This window comes from Sodiomyces alcalophilus (genome assembly GCF_042370955.1).
Source record: "Sodiomyces alcalophilus JCM 7366 unplaced genomic scaffold ACRALscaffold_5, whole genome shotgun sequence".
Taxonomy (NCBI): Eukaryota; Fungi; Ascomycota; class Sordariomycetes; order Glomerellales; family Plectosphaerellaceae; genus Sodiomyces; species Sodiomyces alcalophilus.
Genome location: NW_027263536.1, coordinates 2,422,792 through 2,443,183, shown reverse-complemented (window position 1 = coordinate 2,443,183; position 20,392 = coordinate 2,422,792). Strand labels below are relative to the sequence as shown.

Below are 20,392 nucleotides of genomic sequence, written 5' to 3'. Positions count from 1 at the left end.
ATAGGCTTCTCCCTTATAAATAATATAAACACCCCCTTTACTCTTTATTTCTTCGTTAAGTCCAAGAGTAGCGCCGTAATCTTCGAACAATTCTTAATAAAGCGCCGATAAAAACTAATAAAGCCTAGGAAGATTTAGATAGTCTTCACGGTGTTTAGCTCTTACTAATCACGGATAGCCTTAACCCTAGACTAATCTATATAAACCCTATCCACTCTAATAATAAACCCTAGGAACTCTACCTCTTAAATCTTAAATATATATTTCTCGGGATTCGTATATAATAACTACTCCCTTAACCTCCCTAAAACCTTCTTAATATATACTCGGTAAACCTTAAGGTCCTTATTACGAATCAGGACATTATCTATATAAACTATATAAATCGTATTAACTAACCTATTTAAAGCCTAGTTAATATACTATAAAACACCAGCTAGGGTATTAGCAAGCCTAAAGGGTATAACTATATACTCGAAACAACTATAGCAGGGTCTAAAAGTTATTTTCTATTTATCGCCGGATTATATACGAAGTCGATAATAGGCGTCCTTAAGGTCTAGCTTAGTAATGACCTTTAACAATAAAAGCCAGTATATAATCTCGTATATTAATAGGACCGGCGTACGGTCTTTACGAGTAACCTTATTTAACCCTCAATAATCCATATATAAATATAACTTCCTATTATTCTTTAGTATAAAAAGAATAGGAGTACCCGTAGGGCTAATAGAATAACAAATCCAACTTTCAGGAAGGGCGCCCTAAAAGTACTCTCTTAATACTATTAACTCCTCCTCTGCTAACGGATAATCAGCTTAAATAGGGGCGTTTTCCTTTCCTCTAACTTAATCCTATAGTCCTACTAATAATACCTGGTAACTTACCGGCCTCCTCTATATTAAATATATCTGTAAACTCGTGATACTACTCTAGTATAGCTACTAACAACTTTTCCCGACCTAAGGGTAAGGGGTCCTCTAGGGGTTCGGGCAGTAGTTTAGGTAGGGGAGGAAGCGTAGTTATATCGTCTAAGATATAGGCTTAGACACGGCTAACCCGCGCTACATAGGCCCTAATAACTCTAATAGTCACCTTTACCCTATTTATAGCCCTGTTTAACTTCTTCCGTAAAAGTATAAACTTTAACTCCTCTTTGTAAATCCAAAATATCTAACTCTTCTCTGCTTAGTTAAGTATTGGATTACTCTTCTCTGCTTAGTTAAGTATTAGATTATACTTAGCTAACTAAGGGATCCCCAGGATAACCTCCGACCTATCTTTACTTAAACCTATAATATATAACTCTATATACTATATCCGTATACGACTCTAATTATTGATAATCCGAACTATAAATAAATTGGATCCGAGTATCTAGGGTATATATTCCTTATTTAACTACCTAACGTCCTTAGGGGGTCCAGTGATTACTTTACTAGGGGGTATTATACGTTTATTAATAATATCGAAGTTAATAGTGCTATCCAGAATTATAACTCCATAATCCTATTTCTTATTTAGTCGTATATTAAGCTTTACCGTTATTAGACGAAGGGAAGGGAATAACTCTAATAGTGCATTATCCTAGGCCTAACCCTATAGGGCTAGGGATAGGGCCTATACCTAACCAAAAGTAAGTTAATTAAGGGCCACGGTCTTAAAACTAGTATTAAAAGCCGAGGTAACACTTTAACCGGCCCGCCTATTCCGTAAATAAGGGTAAAAAGGTCGAATATAGCCCTTTTCTCCGAATTTATTATATTTCCGAGGGCCTAAAGGTCCCAAGGTTATACTAAGGTTAGCTGGCTTTTAGGCAGGGGTAATAGTAATAGCTATAGTCGTAATAGCAGGGGATATAGGCGTATCTTCGCGGGAACCGCGAGCTTAGGATAATAAGGCTTTATTACCGGTTCCGCGCTTCCTATTATAACCCTAATCACGGTATATATATATAAGTAATAGCTTTGATCCCGATTAGACGGTTCACCCTTATATATTAATATAACCTTAGCTTAGTAAGCCGTGATATTTAACTTTTAAAAGGTCTTAGGTATCATTCTAGTAATAATTTAATTACGGGGAGGTTTACTTAACTTAGTTATAATAAACTATATACGTTATTTATCGGGAAGAGAGATAGACACCGTATTAAATATAGACTCTATTTTTTTTAAGAAATTAATTATAGATCTAACCGAGCTATTAAGAAGTCCATTCTGAAAAGATCTATTCCGTAACCGATAGCTTATAAGTCTTATTATCGACTAACTGCTCGGTTAAGAAGGCCTTTAGTTTAGCCTATATCGCTTTTATTAAGGAACTATAAGTCCTCCTCTAATAGCCACGCTACTAGGACTTCGTGTTCTTCTTAAGGTAACTAACAGTAAATTAGACGTTCTTCGCCTTTATTATAAAACTAACTAGGTTAAGGTAAAAGCGTCCCTTAATCTCTTCTATAGAGGTTCTAAACTAATCGTATAAATTATTATCCTATATTGGACTTAGGAGGTTTACCTTAAACAGGTCGCCGTAACTATTTCTAGGATATTAGTGGGTTACTGGTAGTCTATAAGGGTGTAAGGTATCCGGGTCTTCGCTTTAGCGGATAGCTTCCAGACGCTTTAACTTACGGTCGCGCTCCTTATATTCCTCGTACTAGTTTAAGAAGAAGTCTAGCTTTTTAGGACGCAGCTAATGCGTAGGATAAGGCTCTAGCTCCTTAATATTATGATGTATACTTAACTAAAAATCAGGTTATAGTTCTATAGTATTCGATAAGGGAACCACTGGTATCTCGCGCTAAGGGACTAACAAAAGTCTATGCTAGGGTTCTAGAGACAGTTCCGGCTATAGCTTTAAAGGGTCCTATAGGATAATAGTCTTCTATTTATTAGGTAAAGACGTGGTGGTATTGCTTTTAGGACCAGGAGGTGGCGTGTGCTTATAAACCGATTCGTGATCTTTATCCTTACGAGTAGTAGTACTAAAACGCGTATAAAGAGGTATAGTTATTTATTAGCTAACTAGTAGAGGTGAAGTATACTTATAAATCTTGAAAGTCGTTATACCCGTTAAGACGGTTAAGCGAATACTATATAAGGGGTTTTTCGTATAAAGAGTAAATAGATGTTATAAAATAATCAGGAGCAGGATAGACTAATAAGTTAATCAAGAATTAAATTATTCGCTAAACCTCGAAGTTAGGAGTTTAGCTTCACCTATGTTTTTTTATAAATAACTAGAGCCTCCCTCCTAAGAACCTCGCTGAATCCCCTTAAAAACACCCCTAGGACAATAATCTATCCGCTAGTAGTCCTCCCTATTATACTATACTGGGTCGGCGTGGATAGTACTAGCCCCGGCGTCGACTCGGCTGTCTATTTCCGAATATAATAACCCTATCTAATCTCCTTAGTAACCATCAAGATATATTATCTTCTCCTGCTTAGGCTATCCCTGACTTTAGTGAATTACGCTCGTGACAGCTATAGACTTGTCTTCTTCCTATTAAAAAAGAAGTCTAATAAGAAAAGCGTTCTAATACGTCTTTAGTAGCTATTAATTGAGTAATATATGCTATATAAGCTAAGTCATCTCGCTTACGAGGGGATATTAATATCTGCTGCTATTCGTAACTAATATATAGTTATGGCTAGAGACATTAGGAGTATAAAGATATATATATATGTCCTTATACTATTCTATCTATATAATGACAGTAATTAGATAACTAAGTCTTGATTATTAATATATACAGTTAGTAATACAAAGATATAAGATATAAAGCGAAATATAAGTTTATTATATAATACTATAATCTATTACAAAATAAAGCGTCTGTTATATACTAAGACTCTACTATACAATACGAAGAAGGCCTTAGTAAGTCTATTATATAATACGTGAAAGCTTATAAATACTGTTCTAGTATAACTTTCTCTTTATCCTTTAATTTATATATACCTGCTTCGTCGCCCTCTCTTCCTATGTTTCTTCTTTTCTTAGTTATTATATTCTACGATTATTACTAGCTACTATAGAATACTACTTTATTCTATTTACTATACCTTTAATCACTTCAGTACTTATTATAGTTCCGTCTTTTAATCTCCAGCTTCCTATTATACTTATAGCTTTTATCTATACTCTTATATACTAGTTATAATTATATGTTAAGACTATTATTAAACTCTGAAGTTAAGCAGCTAGAGGTCTATTAATAAAGGCACTCTAGACCTAATCTTCTTTTAAAGAACGTAATAAATAATATTATTATATACTATCTCCCTTAGTCTACCTATAGATATTACTTATATAGCCTTATTATATCTTCCCTTACTCCTTACTTAAAACCTATACTAACGATATATAAGTAACTTAGCGACTTTACTATACCCCTACTTAAAAGTGGGTTTATATATTACTAGGATAAATTTTATATATCTACTAGCTCTTTTAATAATATATACTTATAATAAGCTACGCTTTCTTTGGGAACTTAGCCCGAAAAGCGCTAAGGGGCACCGCTTTGTCTTTTACGACCCTAGGTATACCTGATTCGATAGAAGCCCGCTCCAATGTGTAGACAAGATGTACCCCTAATTCCTCGAGGTAGTCCAAAGCTCGACTGTAATTCGTTGCAACCTGATTTATGGCGTGGCAATCGTCGGAAAATGTAAAGCGCCCTCCGATCTTTAACCATTGCTGCATCGGCCTTAGCACTGGTGATGTCAAAGGTACGACAACTTCTATATGCGCTGAGAGACTCACCTCCGCGATGACTCGACACGGGTAGGGCTCGGGAAGTTCCTTCCGTAGGGCACTGCTGTTACACTCTAGTAACCCATCGTACTCCTTAACGAGCTCCAGATTTCGCACAATGCGCTCCCACACTCGTGGCCATGTTCTGACATCACGCCCTGGCTCTTCACTCATTAAGCGGATGAGGTCAAGGTGCCCGACCACTCGCGGTCGCAGTGCGGTGAGCATCTCGTACTGTTGATCATAATACCGCACGTAGAGAGCCTCCTCAGACCCACCCGCCGATTCGAGAGCTCTGGCGTACAGGGCCTTGTCGTAGTCGATGGGAATTCCATTCACGTGATGGATGCTGCCGATGAAGTAGTCGACCGCTGGGTGGGCAGCTAGAGATCGAATCAAGGGACCATACGCAGGGCGACACCACTCGCCCTCGAATCCAATGAGAATGTGGATCTGAGAGGCATATTCATCCCGTAGACGCTGGGCCTCCTTCAGATACGCCTCATGCCGGGGTGCGAGTTCCGCCAGTGACGCCGCTGGATCTGGCTTGAGCTAAGAATCCATGGCCGTGAGCATGTACACGAGGAAGGACGTGGACATTTACTTGCCTCTTCGGGGTACAGGTCTGCAACCGCAAGCCGAGGCATGTGCTCTGTGAGACCCATTGTTTCGAAGCCGATGCTAATAGCATGCTTGACGATGTCTTCAAGTTCATCCTTAGCATGGCCTGGGCAGAATTGTCCCGAGTGCGAATGAAGGGTGAAAGCCATATTTTCGAATATCCGATCGGTCTGTTTCTATGAATACCTTGTGCAATCTATGCTGCACAAACAGCGTATACTAAAGGAGTACCGGTATTTGTACGCCCCCTGTCAGGACACTACACCCTAACCCCTGTTTAATTGTGTGTACTGTACTTGCGAATCCAAATGAACCAATGGTATCACGACAATGAGCGGAGTAAGGTACAAGTAGATACATCTATATCAGGGTTTTTTATATACAAAATACAGGGATTTGGATATACTAAACCAAGGGGATTAAGTATCCTATCAGTCTAACTTGTAGCTCCTTAACGTGGTATTGACGTAACTGATGCCATCGTCCTTATTCTCTTTTTGGGACTGCTCGGGGACCGGACAGTTATGGTAGCTGGCATTTTCGCTATTCGAACCTGATAGTAACTAGGGATTGGAATCGCACACAGGATTAATATACGACTACGTTGTGCGTTGTATTATAAGTGCTGTTAGTAAGGGTACGTTTCTTAAACCTTTTTGAATTTCCTAAAAGGGTAAACCGCTAGTATATCTTAAAAACAATTAAACAGGGGTTATATAATAATAATATAAGAAGTATAACTTGTGTTTATGATAGACTATGAAAGAGTATTATATCCTGTAAGGATTAAATAAGTAAGTTTATTACTTAGCCCTATGTCTTAACTTTTTATTAGATTCTACTGCCGATTAGTATTTTTATATATAAATTTGTATAGGGAGTTATAAAGTATTATAACGGCAAAGAACTGGCTTAAATAAGATAGATAATATCTAAAGCTATCACTACCTGTGCTGACTAAGATACTATGACTTTAATTAATCACGACTCTACTAATTCTATAATAATCCCTATATGAAATATATTAATAGATTTATCAGAACAAGCTCTTTCCGATAACACCTATAAATACTCTTCCTTCTATATAACTATCTAAGATTATTAACAAAATAAGGATAGAATATAGCGTATTAATAGTATTAATAATATTAAGTAAAGGAATTAAAATTTTAAATAAGTATAGGTACTTCGTAATACCAGTACTACCCTTATATTTACGGGTATCTATACCTACAGAGCTCCTATCGATCTTTATCTAGTTCTATTATATTATATATAAACTAACGTATTTAATCTCTATAAAGGTATAGTCTACGATATTAAATATATATTGCATAGACTGGCCCGTAATAGGCGCGGAAATAGCTATTCCGGGCCCGCATTTAGACTTAGGTCTGCCGCAGGATTAAGGACAGGATTTTAGTATATAGATCAGAGATTTCTATAGAGTTAATAGAAGCAATAGATCTAATATCTAATTATATACTTTACGTTATATGCTATATATATATATATATATATATATATAACGAAAGGAAAGTCCGTAGACTTTACTTAAGGAAAAGATATTATAGACAAGGCTTAATAGCTTAGAATCGCTGTGTAGTCGCAGTATATTCGTTAATTAAGCGTTGACTTTAAAGCAAGACTTTAACTGAAGAGATTAAACTATATCCCTTAACGTATACACAAAGCTAGATTCGGATCGGTCGTCCGTGCTCGGCCATGTGTCCGATTATCTACCGATGGCTCTGCGATTATCTCGTTACACTCCCCCCCCCCTTTAACGAGTCTAGTCCCGCAGACTCGTGTTATCGTGATGCCTTTAATTACACGTTTATCGTAACTAATTACCTCTATCTGGTTCTATACGAGCCGTCGTTATAAACCCGTAGGAAAAAAGAGTGGCCGCTCCTTTAGTTATCTGCTTATAGGTGTTCTATAGCTGACTATATACCTCATAACCTATCCGAATATTACTATAGAAACTCCGCGACAGTTATTATTATTACATATAGTTATTTATCCTTTCGCGGATATTATACCTAGCCTTAGGTAACTATTCGACAATAAGTATATAGTTCCGTCGCGTTATTTCTCTTATAGCTCCTAATCTTCCTCCTATAACTATCTTAGATTATTATAATCGCCTAATATATAATACTATTCTATTAGTTTCATTACTAAATTTATTATCGCTATTATTGTTATTATTATAGCTAATCCGTTATTATTATACTATTAGTTAATTTATAAGTTATCCTCGCTTTTCGCGAGTTAAAATATAATACCGCCAAGGGTTAGCAGTTAGTTATCGCCGATAAAGCCCCCCATCTTTTCTATATCTCCCGCTTAGACTTATATATTAATATTAAGTGTTTTAATAAAGCCGGCGATAACACAAGTACTAATCGCTATATTATTTACTACTATAGCTATTAATAACATATTATAAGCGGCTAGTTATAAGTTAATCGTACTAAGTAAGGCCGAATAATTATATTAGCTAGAATTAAGGAGAAGGAAGGAAAAGGTTTACTAAGGAGTACAGGATTTACTAGGTTTATATAAATCTGCGGTAACGACAGCGTGCGGTCCGAGTATCGGGCCTGCGTGCTAGTTAGCGGTTCCGGCCTTATACCGAAACTATAAATTCGAGGGGTTAACCCGTGATATTACCCCCCTCCTCTCCCCCCCCCCCGGCGGGGCCGCGATAACTAAGAGCCGATTCCTCTTTTCGTTCTAACGCGTTATAAGGGAGGCGTGTATCATCCTTTATATTAGGCAGGTTTAGGGTACACGGTGTTCATAGCGACTTCACCTATAGGTTATTAGGGCTCCGCGCTCCGCTAAGCGCTTCCCCGTTATATTAAATAATACTCGGTTACTCTTTTCTCTTTATTCGTAAACTATTATAATAAATAGCTTTATAGGTTTTTATTATATTCCGTAGCTTAATATTATAGTATAAGCGTAGTTTTACCCGGTTTTCCATTTATAGTTAGTTTTTCTTCCTATAAGCATATAATATTATTTTAGTAATAAGTTCCGTTATGAATTCTTTATTAAGAGCCTTATCGCCCCTTCCTAACTCGCGGTATAGTTATCTTATCCTTATAGCTTTTTATTAATTCTATAATTAGTATTATTTCGTTTATTCTATTAAGTATTATAAGTCTCCCGATAAGCCCCTGTGTTAATTTAGTTAGGCAATAGCTAATAGCGTGTATTTATATAGCCGCCCCCCGCTATAGCACCTATAACGCCTATAAGGGCAGCGTTATAGAAGGTCCTGTCCCTAGTAATATCGGGCCCCCCCCCCCCCGGCCTCTAGTAATAAGAAATACAGCTAATTAGTTAAAAGCGTGGCTAAGAAGGCCCTCGCCTATATAGCAAATACCGGTAAGCGCCCGGCTAAAAAGGAGGTTCGTAACAGGGCCTAGTACATCGCTATAAGGATCTTACTAACTCTCCGGCAGGCTATATCGCCTTATAACCGGTAACGCGGTCTAGTCTACCCCCCTAGCCGCCCCTATAAGGCTTTCTATCGCCCCTACGCTTATTATATTATCGGTATTAAAAAGAAGTTTAACTAGATATACTATAACTTAGAGTGCATATATTCGGACTATAGCAAACTCTTAATCGGACTAGAGCCCAATTAATAATAGCCCGTAACAGGTCCCGCCAGCTACTAACTATTTTTTTTTATTATCTTTTTCTATTTTTATTTTTTTCCTATCGTAGATTAATTACGATAATAGCCAAAACAGCTCTACAGCCAATTTAGCGTTTTCCACGATTTATATAGTATATCACTATTAATTACCCTTACTTATATAGATACAAGGTCTAACCTAGTTACTACCATAGCCTCTTAATCGCCTTATTAGTGCCGGACTACGATACTATAGTATTAGAACCGCCGCCCCCTATATTTAGCAGAGAATTATTTCCTCTATAACCTCCTCTATATCCTCTTCCGATACTACCTCTTAAACTGCGAGGGCGACCCCGTGGTCGCCGTCGCCTATATATACCCCGCCCACCACGTTATTATTATTACGGTTATTATTACTATTATTATTCCGCCTCTTCCTGCTGCTATTAAAAACGCATAGCGACCTCTTACTAATATTCACGCGCTCGTTCTCCTTTGATCTCCTATTCTAAAGCATCACGAGCTCTTATTGCCTGGCTCTACGGTCGCAGGGTACTGCCTCGAGGAATTAGAGTAACCGGGATATCTTTTAGCGTAAGGTAAGGGCGGCCGCAGTTAGTAATAATAACGATTAGTTCCAGGATATAGCGGAACCGATCTTTGGCTATTAGGTCGCGACTAAGGTGCTAATAAGGATAGATATTAAGATAGCTATACGCTTATAGAGGTCGTTCTTATTTTCTAGCAGCCACTATATATAAGCAGGGGACTCTATATTAAATCTTATACCTTTTAGTATAATCTATAGCTAGAGAGTACCTTTAGCGATAATAATAGCCCTATAATACGATATTAGTAGTAAGTTTAGAGTAACCCTACTATATTTAGAGCGGGTATCTCCTATCTAGTTATAGCTACGGAATTACTAGATCTAATAAGATAATTACTCTGCTTCTGCTTATTCGTATAATAATTTCTAATTCGATACTATTAGCTTAACGCGATTAGTAAGAAACTTAAGATCCGCTATAGTATTAATAAGGTAGCTCTTGATTATCTTATAACTTAACTTAATACGCGAGGTAACGCGAATACTAAAATTACGGAAGCCAGAAGTAAAGCAGGTTATAAACTAGTAGCGCTAGGGTATCTAGGTATTTATAATATATTCGATAATAGTCTCCTGGTTAGTAAATAGCTTAAGCAGGAAAAGCTAGGCCCGTTTATATTCCTTTTCTGAATTAGCGTATATAAAGGCTTACTAAACTATTATAAAGTCTCGCGGATTATATATTACTTCGGGCCTGTTAAGGAGAGAGATATTCGTAGGACCCTTTTACGGTATTAAGAGTTTACTAAAAAGAGGCGCTTTAGTAGCTACTTTATTCTCCTAATTATTAGTTTAATACTCGGCGTTATTATCGTTATGCTTCTAACGGTCCTTGACCTTACCGGTAATATTCTTATTGATATGCTAGAGGCAGATTTATTACTAGGTCTCTAGATATACTATCGCTACCGCGTTTTTAAGCGCCTATTTAAAGTCGGAGATTATAATAATTAGCTCCTAAATTCTAAGAGACTACCGGTGTTTATTAAGGCGCTAGAAAATCCATTTAAACTCTAGCTAATCCTCCTTATTAACTAGGCTAAAGGCGACGTTAAATATAGTACCGATATTCGACACGCTATAGATATTAATAAAGGGTATACTAAAGCGATTAGTTTTATATATATTATCGTATAGAAGAACCTCGGAATTAAGCTGTTATATATATTTACCCTATAGTAGGAACCATAGCAGAGCGTTGACCCTGCTATCTATCTAGCGATAGAAATAGGTAGTATTACGAGCCTCGAATTTATAAATAAGAGCTTATATAGGCGTATATCCGGCGAGAGACTCCTCGCAAGCCTTACTAATTTCGTTTATAATATCCGTGACTAACTACAACTAGAATAAATAATAGGATAAGTATTAAATAAGGTTTTTAAAGTAAATCGAGATAATATATACCTAATCAGGGTATTTACTCCTTATAAAGGATACGATATCGCGCGGCTTAGTAAGCGACGTCCTAAACTAGTTATAAATCTCCTGCTTCTATTCTTTAGTCTAGGTCTTCTTTTAATGGATTAGATAAGCGATAGTATTAATACTAGCGCCGTGATTATAGTCGGTATTTATAATAGTTACGAACTAACGACTATTAGAAAGATTAGCCTTTATCGTAAAGGGGTAGGCGGTCTTTTAAGAGGTTATATTTAGTCTGGCGCCGCTGGCGATAGACTTATAATAGGCGCCCCCGCGATTATAGGCAAGGTTAACGTGATAGTAGATACTATTATAAACGCCCTTATTAGATCGGCGGCGGATTATAATTACGTATCTATAGTCACGAGCCTAGTTATTTCCGTGCTTAATAAGCTCTTTAATAGTATCGTAGCCGAGGGCAAAGAAGGGCGGTAGCGGCAGAGGCGCCTCTATTTTCGCGAAGGAGGCTATAATAGTTAGTGGTTATTAGTATAGAGTAAAAAGAAGTGTCTTAATTAGCAAAGAGTTAAGTAAAGGCAGTAGGTTTAATAATATAGGCGGTTTTATTTATTTATTAGTTCTTACTCCGCTATCCTATATATATACTAGGAGCCAGAATTCTAACTATACGGTCCTTCTTAGATGCCTATAGGGGGGAAAACCGTAGTATAAGACTTAGAGAACTAGTATATAACTTAGATAAAAACCCCTATACCCTCCTCCTCTAGGATTACTGCCTTATACGGGTGCCGCGGGGGCCCCGATACTGACTTATCTACTAATACGAAACTCGTGGCTTCGGTACTAGGAAGCCTATAACGTGGCCCATAGCGGCTTTAAAGCCGACTATATACTTAAATTAACGGCGCGCGCGTGGTTATCTCTGTTTGTTTATACGCCTTCCGTGTGCCCTAGGGCTAGCCCCTACGGGCCCACTTATAGGCGACTTATATATATATATATATATGCGTTTCCTAGGGTTAAAGCTCCTAAGCTTCCCTGCTCTTTCTATAGCTATAGGCCGGGCTAACACGGGCTACGTGCCTACGCAGAACGCTTACGTAATAGCGTAAGAGGCTGCTTCCGTATCGTGGAAGAGACGCCGCGTATTTTACCCACGCGCTTAGGGACAGCGCGATACCGTCTTCTTATTTTCCACAGTAAGGCGACTAACTCCCCCGTGGCACCTATTAACGACTAGCGAAGCCGGGCGGAAGGTGGGTCTAACGGACCCCCTGTTTAACCCTTATTATACGTGCTAAGGCAGATAAGGGCCCCCTAGAATAGAATCCGAGTAGCGTAAAAAAGGAAAAGAGGTTCCTCTTTTACGTGCGCCTCTAGCCGGATTCGAACCGACCCAGTCACCCTTAACTATATACCAGGTATACCACCACTATACTATAGAGGCAATATAGGCGGTATTTAGAAAGATAATAATAAAAAAAAAAAAAACAGTTAGTAGCTAGCGGGACCTGTTACGGGCTATTATTAATTAGGCTATAGTCCGATTAAGAGTTTGCTATAGTCCGAATATATACACTTATAACTTATCCGGGGCCGGTATAGCCTATAATAGCCCTAAATACTACGAATACGCTATAGGATCCTATATATACCGCCCTATAAGTTCCTTATAATTCGTAAGCTAAGTCGTCGCGACTAACCTTCTTAGCTCCCTGCCGCCGCTATTAAGTTTATTAAGTCTATAGCTAATATAGGTTAGACTATACGCGATAATCCTAATAACGATAATATAAGTGCTTCTAAGTCCTTTTCCGGATTACCGCTAACTCTAGTCTAGCTCCGCGAAGCCTTTAAGCTAGCTTATAGAAACTATTATACCTATTTATTTAAGGTGACCCTCGCTATAGCCCCCGCCTTTACTATAACTCCCGCCGCTACCCCTGCCCCCGCTAACGCCGACCCTGCCCTTGCCCCTATTAGCTATAATAAGAGTCTCCGCTACGAGGTAAAGGCCTTCCGCTCTAAGGTTCGTGAGTAGGGCATAGCGATAACGCGCCTCCTAGAGGGTATCCTCGCCACTCTCTAAGGAGGTAACAGTCCTTTTATTAATAGTAGTAATAATAATAGTAAGGAGGCCTTAGGTAATAATACTATTAATTAAAGTCCTTTACAGAGCTATTATCTATCTCCTTAGAAACCAGTAAAAGGGCTAGTAAATTCTACCCCTTTAATTAACTTGCGATTATAGGTTATACCGTCCTTATATTAAGTTCCTTTTATCCTTATATATTCCTCAGAGTATATTCGTATAAAGGCCTATTACTCTTATCTACTAGGCCGTATTCTACTTTAAAATCGTCTAAGAATTTAGTATTCCATATAGCGTCTAGTGATTCCTATATAGGTTCCGTATAACCCGTTTAGCGTACTAGCACTTCGCGCTATACGCCGTAACCTTATTATTTATTCTATATATATATATATAGGATACTATCTACCTCCTATTCCTTATTACTATAAAGGGTATCCTTAATCTGTTCGGGCTAAGGGTCGGCCACGACTTACCCGGGGAGAGGGTCGCGGCTAGCTCATTTTAGGATATTAACATAAAAACGGGGATATATCCTAAAGGGGATGTTTAATTTAATAATATAGAGGTTAATCTCTTATATTATTCTATACTTCTAGTATAGCCAGCTTAGCTTTTTCGAAGGCCTCGGCATAGAGTAATTAGCTATAGATAGGTAAGTGAGGTCTCTTATTGTAAAGCGTTCTACTTAGAGTCACCGCTTATTAGCGGTTTCCTTATCTTATAGTTACTTTAACGCTATAGTGGCTTATATAAATTCTATAGTTCCTTATAAGCAGGTTAATAGATTATAGGCGGCGGCTTTCTTTAGGTATATAGGCGACGAGTCATGGACTTAGATTACATCGATATAGAACCCGTGTTCTAGGAAGAAAGGGCTTAGCTGAGTTATTAATCTTTTCTTATTATTAAGCGATAACTACGTGGCGGGTAATAGATAACCGTAATTATCCTAAGAGTAGTATATAAAGGCGCAGAGGTAGGCTTAGATATCTTAGCTTAGCCTGTCGGGCCTTTTATTAGTTTAAGGATAATAAGCTCTATTAAATCGCTGCTTAACCCTTATAAGATTATAAAAGTATCGCCAGAACCTATTAGTCTAGTTCGAGGCCCGGTCGCTAACGATTAAGAGTGGTATCCTATAAAACCAGAACTAATAGTTTAGGGAGCGTTCTATATAGACTTCTGCTTTTATTATCTTTATCGTTTTTAGCGTTATTAACTTTATTAGCTAGTCTATAATTTCTTATAAATAATAAGCCTTATCCTTACTAGTAGGTAATAGATCTGTTATAAAGTCTATCACGAAGTGGCTATAGATCCGCTTTAGTATAGGCAGCGCCTTTAATAATCTATAGTTTACGTTCCGCTATTAGTTACTCCTATTACACAGGTTATAGTTACGGATAATCTTCCGGATATCTTTATTTATACCCGGCTAGAAAAACTACCGGGCTATTATAGCGATTATATTATAGAGGGGTGGATCGGAGACCCAGTGTCATGTCGTTAGGACGTCACGTGACGTTATAAGACGCGCGCTTTTTCATTTGTCTTATACATTATATATACGTGGCGACGCCACCCAGACACAGCGGATACTTATTATCCTATATAATTATTATCCTTTTAACCCTGAGTTTTACCACGTTTATTATATTCACTTCGTTTAAGCTATGTTGCCCTGATTAGAGCAGCGCGCACCTTAAGGAACCTCTTTTAAAGGTCTTCTTATTATATGTGTTATTTTAGTTATATACACTTCGTGGTCTTAAGCACTCCTGTTATCAAAGACTTATCCGAGATTATACTGCCTAAGCCGTTTTATATAGTAACGGCTTCGCCTTTCTTTAATTAGTGCTCGGAGGCGGATTTATTCGGTGCCTAGGAAGTCCTGATCGTTTAATTAGGGTAACCGAAAGTACTCGAGGAGAGTTCCGGCCTACCTAAACGAACTACACGTTAATTACGGAAATAGAGAGGGAAGTATACGGCTAAGAGGCTAAGAATAAAAATAAAGCATTAATATTTAAAATTAGTATTAAGATTATAATAATAGCCTAGGAAACCTGCCCCTATATAGCCTTAATAAAACCTAATAACCAGAAAACTAGGACGGATCCTCCCTACTAAAAATAAGATAAGAGCTATAAACGGAGAGATAGGCCCCTACCGCCGATAAGGTAAAGGTGGACGGAAAAGCGAAAGATAGTTAAGAAAAAGGTATAACGAATAAAATAAAGAATAGATTAACTATAAGACAGATTCCGGATATAGTATAGATATAGATATAGAGGGCGCGCTCCCTTACCGGAATAAAAAAAGCTATGGATATAGACTATTAGTGGCTATAAAGCCTAAATATAAAAAATCCTTTACTATAACCCTCTAAGTATAAAATAATAAAGGCGTAGGGTTAATCTTATTATAATTAGGGTAATAAAGGCCTATACGAATAGTAATAAGTCCCTAACCCCGAGAATTTTAAGAAAATCTAGTTATATAAGGCCCTGATAGTTAGAAGAACCTATTAAGGAGCCCCGAAATACCGCGCCCTTATAGACCCGGCGGTTAGGTAAACCTGCTAGTAAATCCCGGATACGACTTAAACTAATCTCCTATAATAGCTAGCGATGCCTTATCCTATTCCTTATAGGTATCTCTATTAGCCTAACCACGGTAGGTTCCCTTCTAAGCCTTAGCGGAGAGTACTTATATTATATCCTTTAGGGCCCCTAAGAAAAGGGCTCCTCCTACCCCTTATCGCTAAGTAGAATTATCCTTAGACTTATAGACTTAATACACGACTACTTCTTATTCCTTAACCCTTTCTTTCTTAAAGACCCTGATTCCCCTAATCTGCCTAAACCTATTACTATAATAGATTAACCCCCCCCTTTTAATAATATAACGGCTCCGTAATAAACCGACTATCGCGACCCTCCCTTAGCGGTTATAGTCTATAGCGACTCTAAGCCTAATAATAATAGCACGCACGCGGCTATCCTAACCCTAGCGACCACGGTTACGCCTAATTAGGGTAACACCGCTCCTACGGCTAACCCTCCTCTCACGACCGCCTCGCTTAGGCGAGGGGACGTAGAGCCCGGTATCGGCCCGTTAACGACCGTCTCTTATAGTTAGGGTGTCCCGGTATCCGGCTACGGAGCCGTATCGGCTTCCCCTTCGCCTAGTTAGGATAACCCGAACCCTAGCAGCGGACTAGCTCCCCCTATTTCCCCTATTCCCCCCGTTTCCCCCGGACTAAGCGCTCCCTAATAGGCCCACGCTCCTAGTATAGAGGTCGCGCCCCTTAACGATATCCTAAAGAACTTTAAGGCGAGCCTTACCTTAGAGACGCTCGCGGCTATCCACTAGTATTATTATATGACTAAATGGGTTATATAAATACAGTTATACCGATACGGCTACGCAGCTCGGAAATTGGTCTCCGAGCTCTTGGGCTACTAGCCACTAGACCAGGTGTGGCTTATGGATAAAACAGGCTACTGGACGGGGATTCCTATTAGTTATAGATAGCCGAGGCATAGCCTATATATAGCTTAGCCTCCTATAAGCCTAAGGTATGGAATTAAGGCAATCTATTATATCTCTATAGCTCGGTTTAGTCGATTATAGCTTCTTATTATAGTTATAAGCCCGGGTAGTAGTAGTATACTAGTAACTTCCACTACTTATAAAGACCGTTCCGAGTTATGATTCCTTTATCTCTTTTCTACACTTATTTTATCCCCTATCCACTTCTATTATATATCACCTATTCCCCTGCACCTACACCTCGCTTACTTTTCCGTTTTCGAGCACTATAGCCTATACCCTAGAGATCGACTACGCGGTTAACGCTTCGGATATAACTAAGCTTATATACTTAAACCATGAGATCGACTAGTACTCTGCGGTTAGAGGCGCGGCTCGTATGCTGGAAATATAGTATATAATCGATCCGGATAAGCCTAATTAGTCTACCGATATCCTGCTAGAGCTTAACCCTATTTCCGAGCACTAGATACGCGAACGCCTCACGGTCCGTAGCGGCGAGACCGTTAAGCTACTATCTAACGATAAAGTCGAAGCCGCTCTGCTTAGGCCGTTATAGTCCTCGGATTTAAAGAGAAAGGAATACTAACCCCTTATTAGGAAGCTTAAAACGATCCTATCTCTGATCCGGAAGACTACTAATATAGCCGGCTTCGAGATAGCTATCTTTAAAGCTATCTCGGTAACGTAGGCAGAGCCGCTTATATCCACGGTTCGCGAAGGTCGCTATACTATTCGCTAGCTACTTAAAGCTCTTAAGGACGCCTACGCTCCTAGTAAGCTCGTTATCCTATTAACTATTTAGAACGACTACCGATCTATTCTACGCGACGCCTAACGCGGAAATACTAAGCCGGAGGCTTAGTACGAAGCTTAGATCCGTTAATTATCGCGCGCTAGAAACTATAGATAAAAGGAGGTGGATAAGATTTTAGTAATCCGCGAGTTTATACTAGCTATATATCGCTTTATACCCTAGTAGTCCTTTACTAAGCTGCTCGAATTAGGCGATTATTATAGGAAGAATATCTAGCCCGAGATCCTTAACTACGGCTAGTCCTTTATCGATTTTATCTATAACTCGAAGATAAACACCTATAGCGGCTTAGTAGTATATACTACGCTTAGCGGCCGTTCCGATTAACCGAAGGATAGCGGTTAAGGGGGTTAATAGTACTACGAATACCCTTATTAGCGCTCCTATCGCTAAAAGCTCTTATATTATAACTATTTAAAATACGCGCTTATTAATAGTAGCGCGAATACGAAGGTTAAGCTGGATAAGGCCCGGTGCGATAAGATCCGAGTAGAATACCAGAAGTTATGTTAAAAGCCTCTCCGCGAAAACCTAGTAAATTTAGGCTAGACTATTAGAGCGGATTTATTAAAAAGCAGTAGCTCTCCCGCCTATCCAGGTTATATCGTCGCGGTTACTCTTAATCCCGATATAATCTACGGAGAGCACTAAGCTATATAGAATTTTACTATTATAACGCCTAGCTTATATCCGCTCTCGAAGAGCACCTTACTTAATAACTACGGAGCTACCTATTTAGTAAACTCGCTTAACCTCCTCGAACCCGGTATATTCGTCCTATCTAATAGCGAATATATCGAGGCCGGCACGACTTTCTTTCCGATCTTAGGCCACGGTACCCGAGTACTTTAAGGGATTTTTAACGGTGCTAAAGGAGCTCCGAAGGTGGATTTAACGCTAAAGAAGGTGGCTATTATTAAGGGTTTTTACACGAATATAGTCTCGGAGGCTCTGCTATAAAAGGTTAGGATTTAGGTCTAAGGCTATAATTACACCCTACGCTACGGGACACCTAAAAAGAGCTAGATTTTATTAAAGATAAGCCGTCGATATAACCTTACCTTCCTTAAATATAAGCCCCTTTCTTCGTACTTCTCTTCTTCCCGTTCAGGCCCTAAAAGCTAGGGGGTGATTCCGATCCGTATAGACCCTATCCAGCTACTTATAGTAGTAGCTTACCGACTAAGGCCACGCTTTCGTCCTTCTCACGATCCTTTATATTCCTGTATCGATATTAAGAATCTATAGCACCTTAAGGCAGGTTATCTTAGGCTAAAGGCGCTCCGCGCGCTAGTTAGGAATACCTAAAATATATAGATTTCCGGAACTAAGCGGCGTAACTATAAGACCTACCGGATAACCTACTAAACTCAGGTTATCTTACGCCGGAAGTTAGAGAATCGCTTACTATATCCCTTTTAGCGCGTCCTATAGGATATTAAAGACTTTCCGAGCAGCTATAACGGTAATAAGTGGGCCGTCTTCCTTAGGGATAAATATAGCGGGTAGACTTTTATTATAACGTTACCGTGTAAGATAGTAGATAAGGTATTCCGTGTTCTTTTTAGCTTCGAGAGGTAGGTTAAGAGATAATTCTAGGTGATAATTTATAAACTACGCTCCGATAATAAACCTAGCCTGCTATCTTTAGGTAAAAAGTCGCGTTATAGGTATTAGAGTAGAGTGGAGGGTATAGACCTAGAAACGACCCCCCCTTATACTTATAAACCGAATAGCGGTATCGAACGCCTTATTAAGGAGATTACGGATAAAATAAACGCTATACTTAACGGCGCTAGTCTCCTAGTAAAGATATAGCCGGAAGCGTTAAAAGCAGTAGTATACCTGTATAATATAAGCCTGTTATAGCGGCTTAAGTAGAAATCCCTAATTAAATTCCTTTATAACTAATTTAGGTATAAGGCTCCGATTCCGATTAAAGAGTATACTACTAACCTACGCCTAGATTAGAGCAGCGTCCACGCCTACGGGTACCGCGTATATCCTTTAATCCGCGATAAGGAGGCAGGAAGAGATAAAAGGAGATTTAAGGTTAGCCTTAGGGCTTATATCGGGTATCTTATAGGCTACGTAGCTTATAATATCTACCGGATTTAGGTTCCGCTACTAAATAAGGTGATTTCTATATATAATATAAGTTTTAATAAGCAGATCTTTTATAAATAAGCTATAGAAAGCTCGGAGGCGCTGCCTATAAAGAAGATTTCCGAGTAGATCGTGTAAATTAAGGAGGAGGACTTATTAAATAATTATTAGATCTTATAAGTGGACCCTTTTAGTATTTCCGAGTCCTATTCTATAAGCTCGGGGGTAGCAGACACGTATATATAGGTAGCTTTATCCGGAAAACAGAGCGACTTAGCTATTATTAAGAGTAGTATATTAATATCTACCGCCTAGTATACACCGACCCAGTTTAGTCTTTAGACCCCTCGACCTTCCCTAGAACCAGTATACTTCTAGGAAGTCGAAAGCAGCTTATTTATAGCTATAGCGATCGGTTCTAACCGAACTAAGGTCCCGATCCTATAGGCTCCTACGGTCCCGGCGCCGTATATATTAGACCCAGGCCTTTCTCCCGAACCTTATCCGGACTATCACGACCCGGAACTAGCTCCCGAACCGACTTTAGAGCTGGACTTATAGGTTTATAGGCCTTATTTCCTTAATAAGGCAGTATCTAAGCTAAGTTAGGGATAGGAGGAGTGCCTAACCCCGACCCCTTTATCTAAGTTAATTACCTTTACGGCTCCGATATCCTTATCCACCGTAAAACGGTGGGCGGCACCTCGGCCACCCCTAAGCGATCCCCCGCGCAGAAGTTCCAGAATCGCGTAGCTAAGGGCTAAGGGTAAAGCTAAG

The 20,392-nt window shown here is 38.9% G+C and overlaps 1 protein-coding gene and 1 non-coding gene across 2 annotated transcripts; both read right to left on the bottom strand.

The window, feature by feature from the left end:
- Positions 1 to 4,406: 4,406 nt before the first annotated feature.
- On the bottom strand, positions 4,407 to 5,599 carry ACRALDRAFT_1064909 (uncharacterized protein). Its single transcript, XM_071017064.1, has 3 exons — positions 5,373 to 5,599; positions 4,774 to 5,316; positions 4,407 to 4,707 (listed from the first exon to the last, which is right to left on the bottom strand). The coding sequence occupies exons 1-3, from the start codon at positions 5,532 to 5,534 to the stop codon at positions 4,483 to 4,485; spliced, it is 930 nt and encodes a 309-aa protein (XP_070874233.1). The 5' UTR covers positions 5,535 to 5,599; the 3' UTR covers positions 4,407 to 4,482.
- A 6,814-nt stretch (positions 5,600 to 12,413) lies between these two features.
- ACRALDRAFT_t187 lies at positions 12,414 to 12,489 on the bottom strand. Its single transcript has one exon. It is a non-coding gene; the product is annotated as a tRNA-Tyr (tRNA).
- Between the last annotated feature and the right edge of the window lie 7,903 nt (positions 12,490 to 20,392).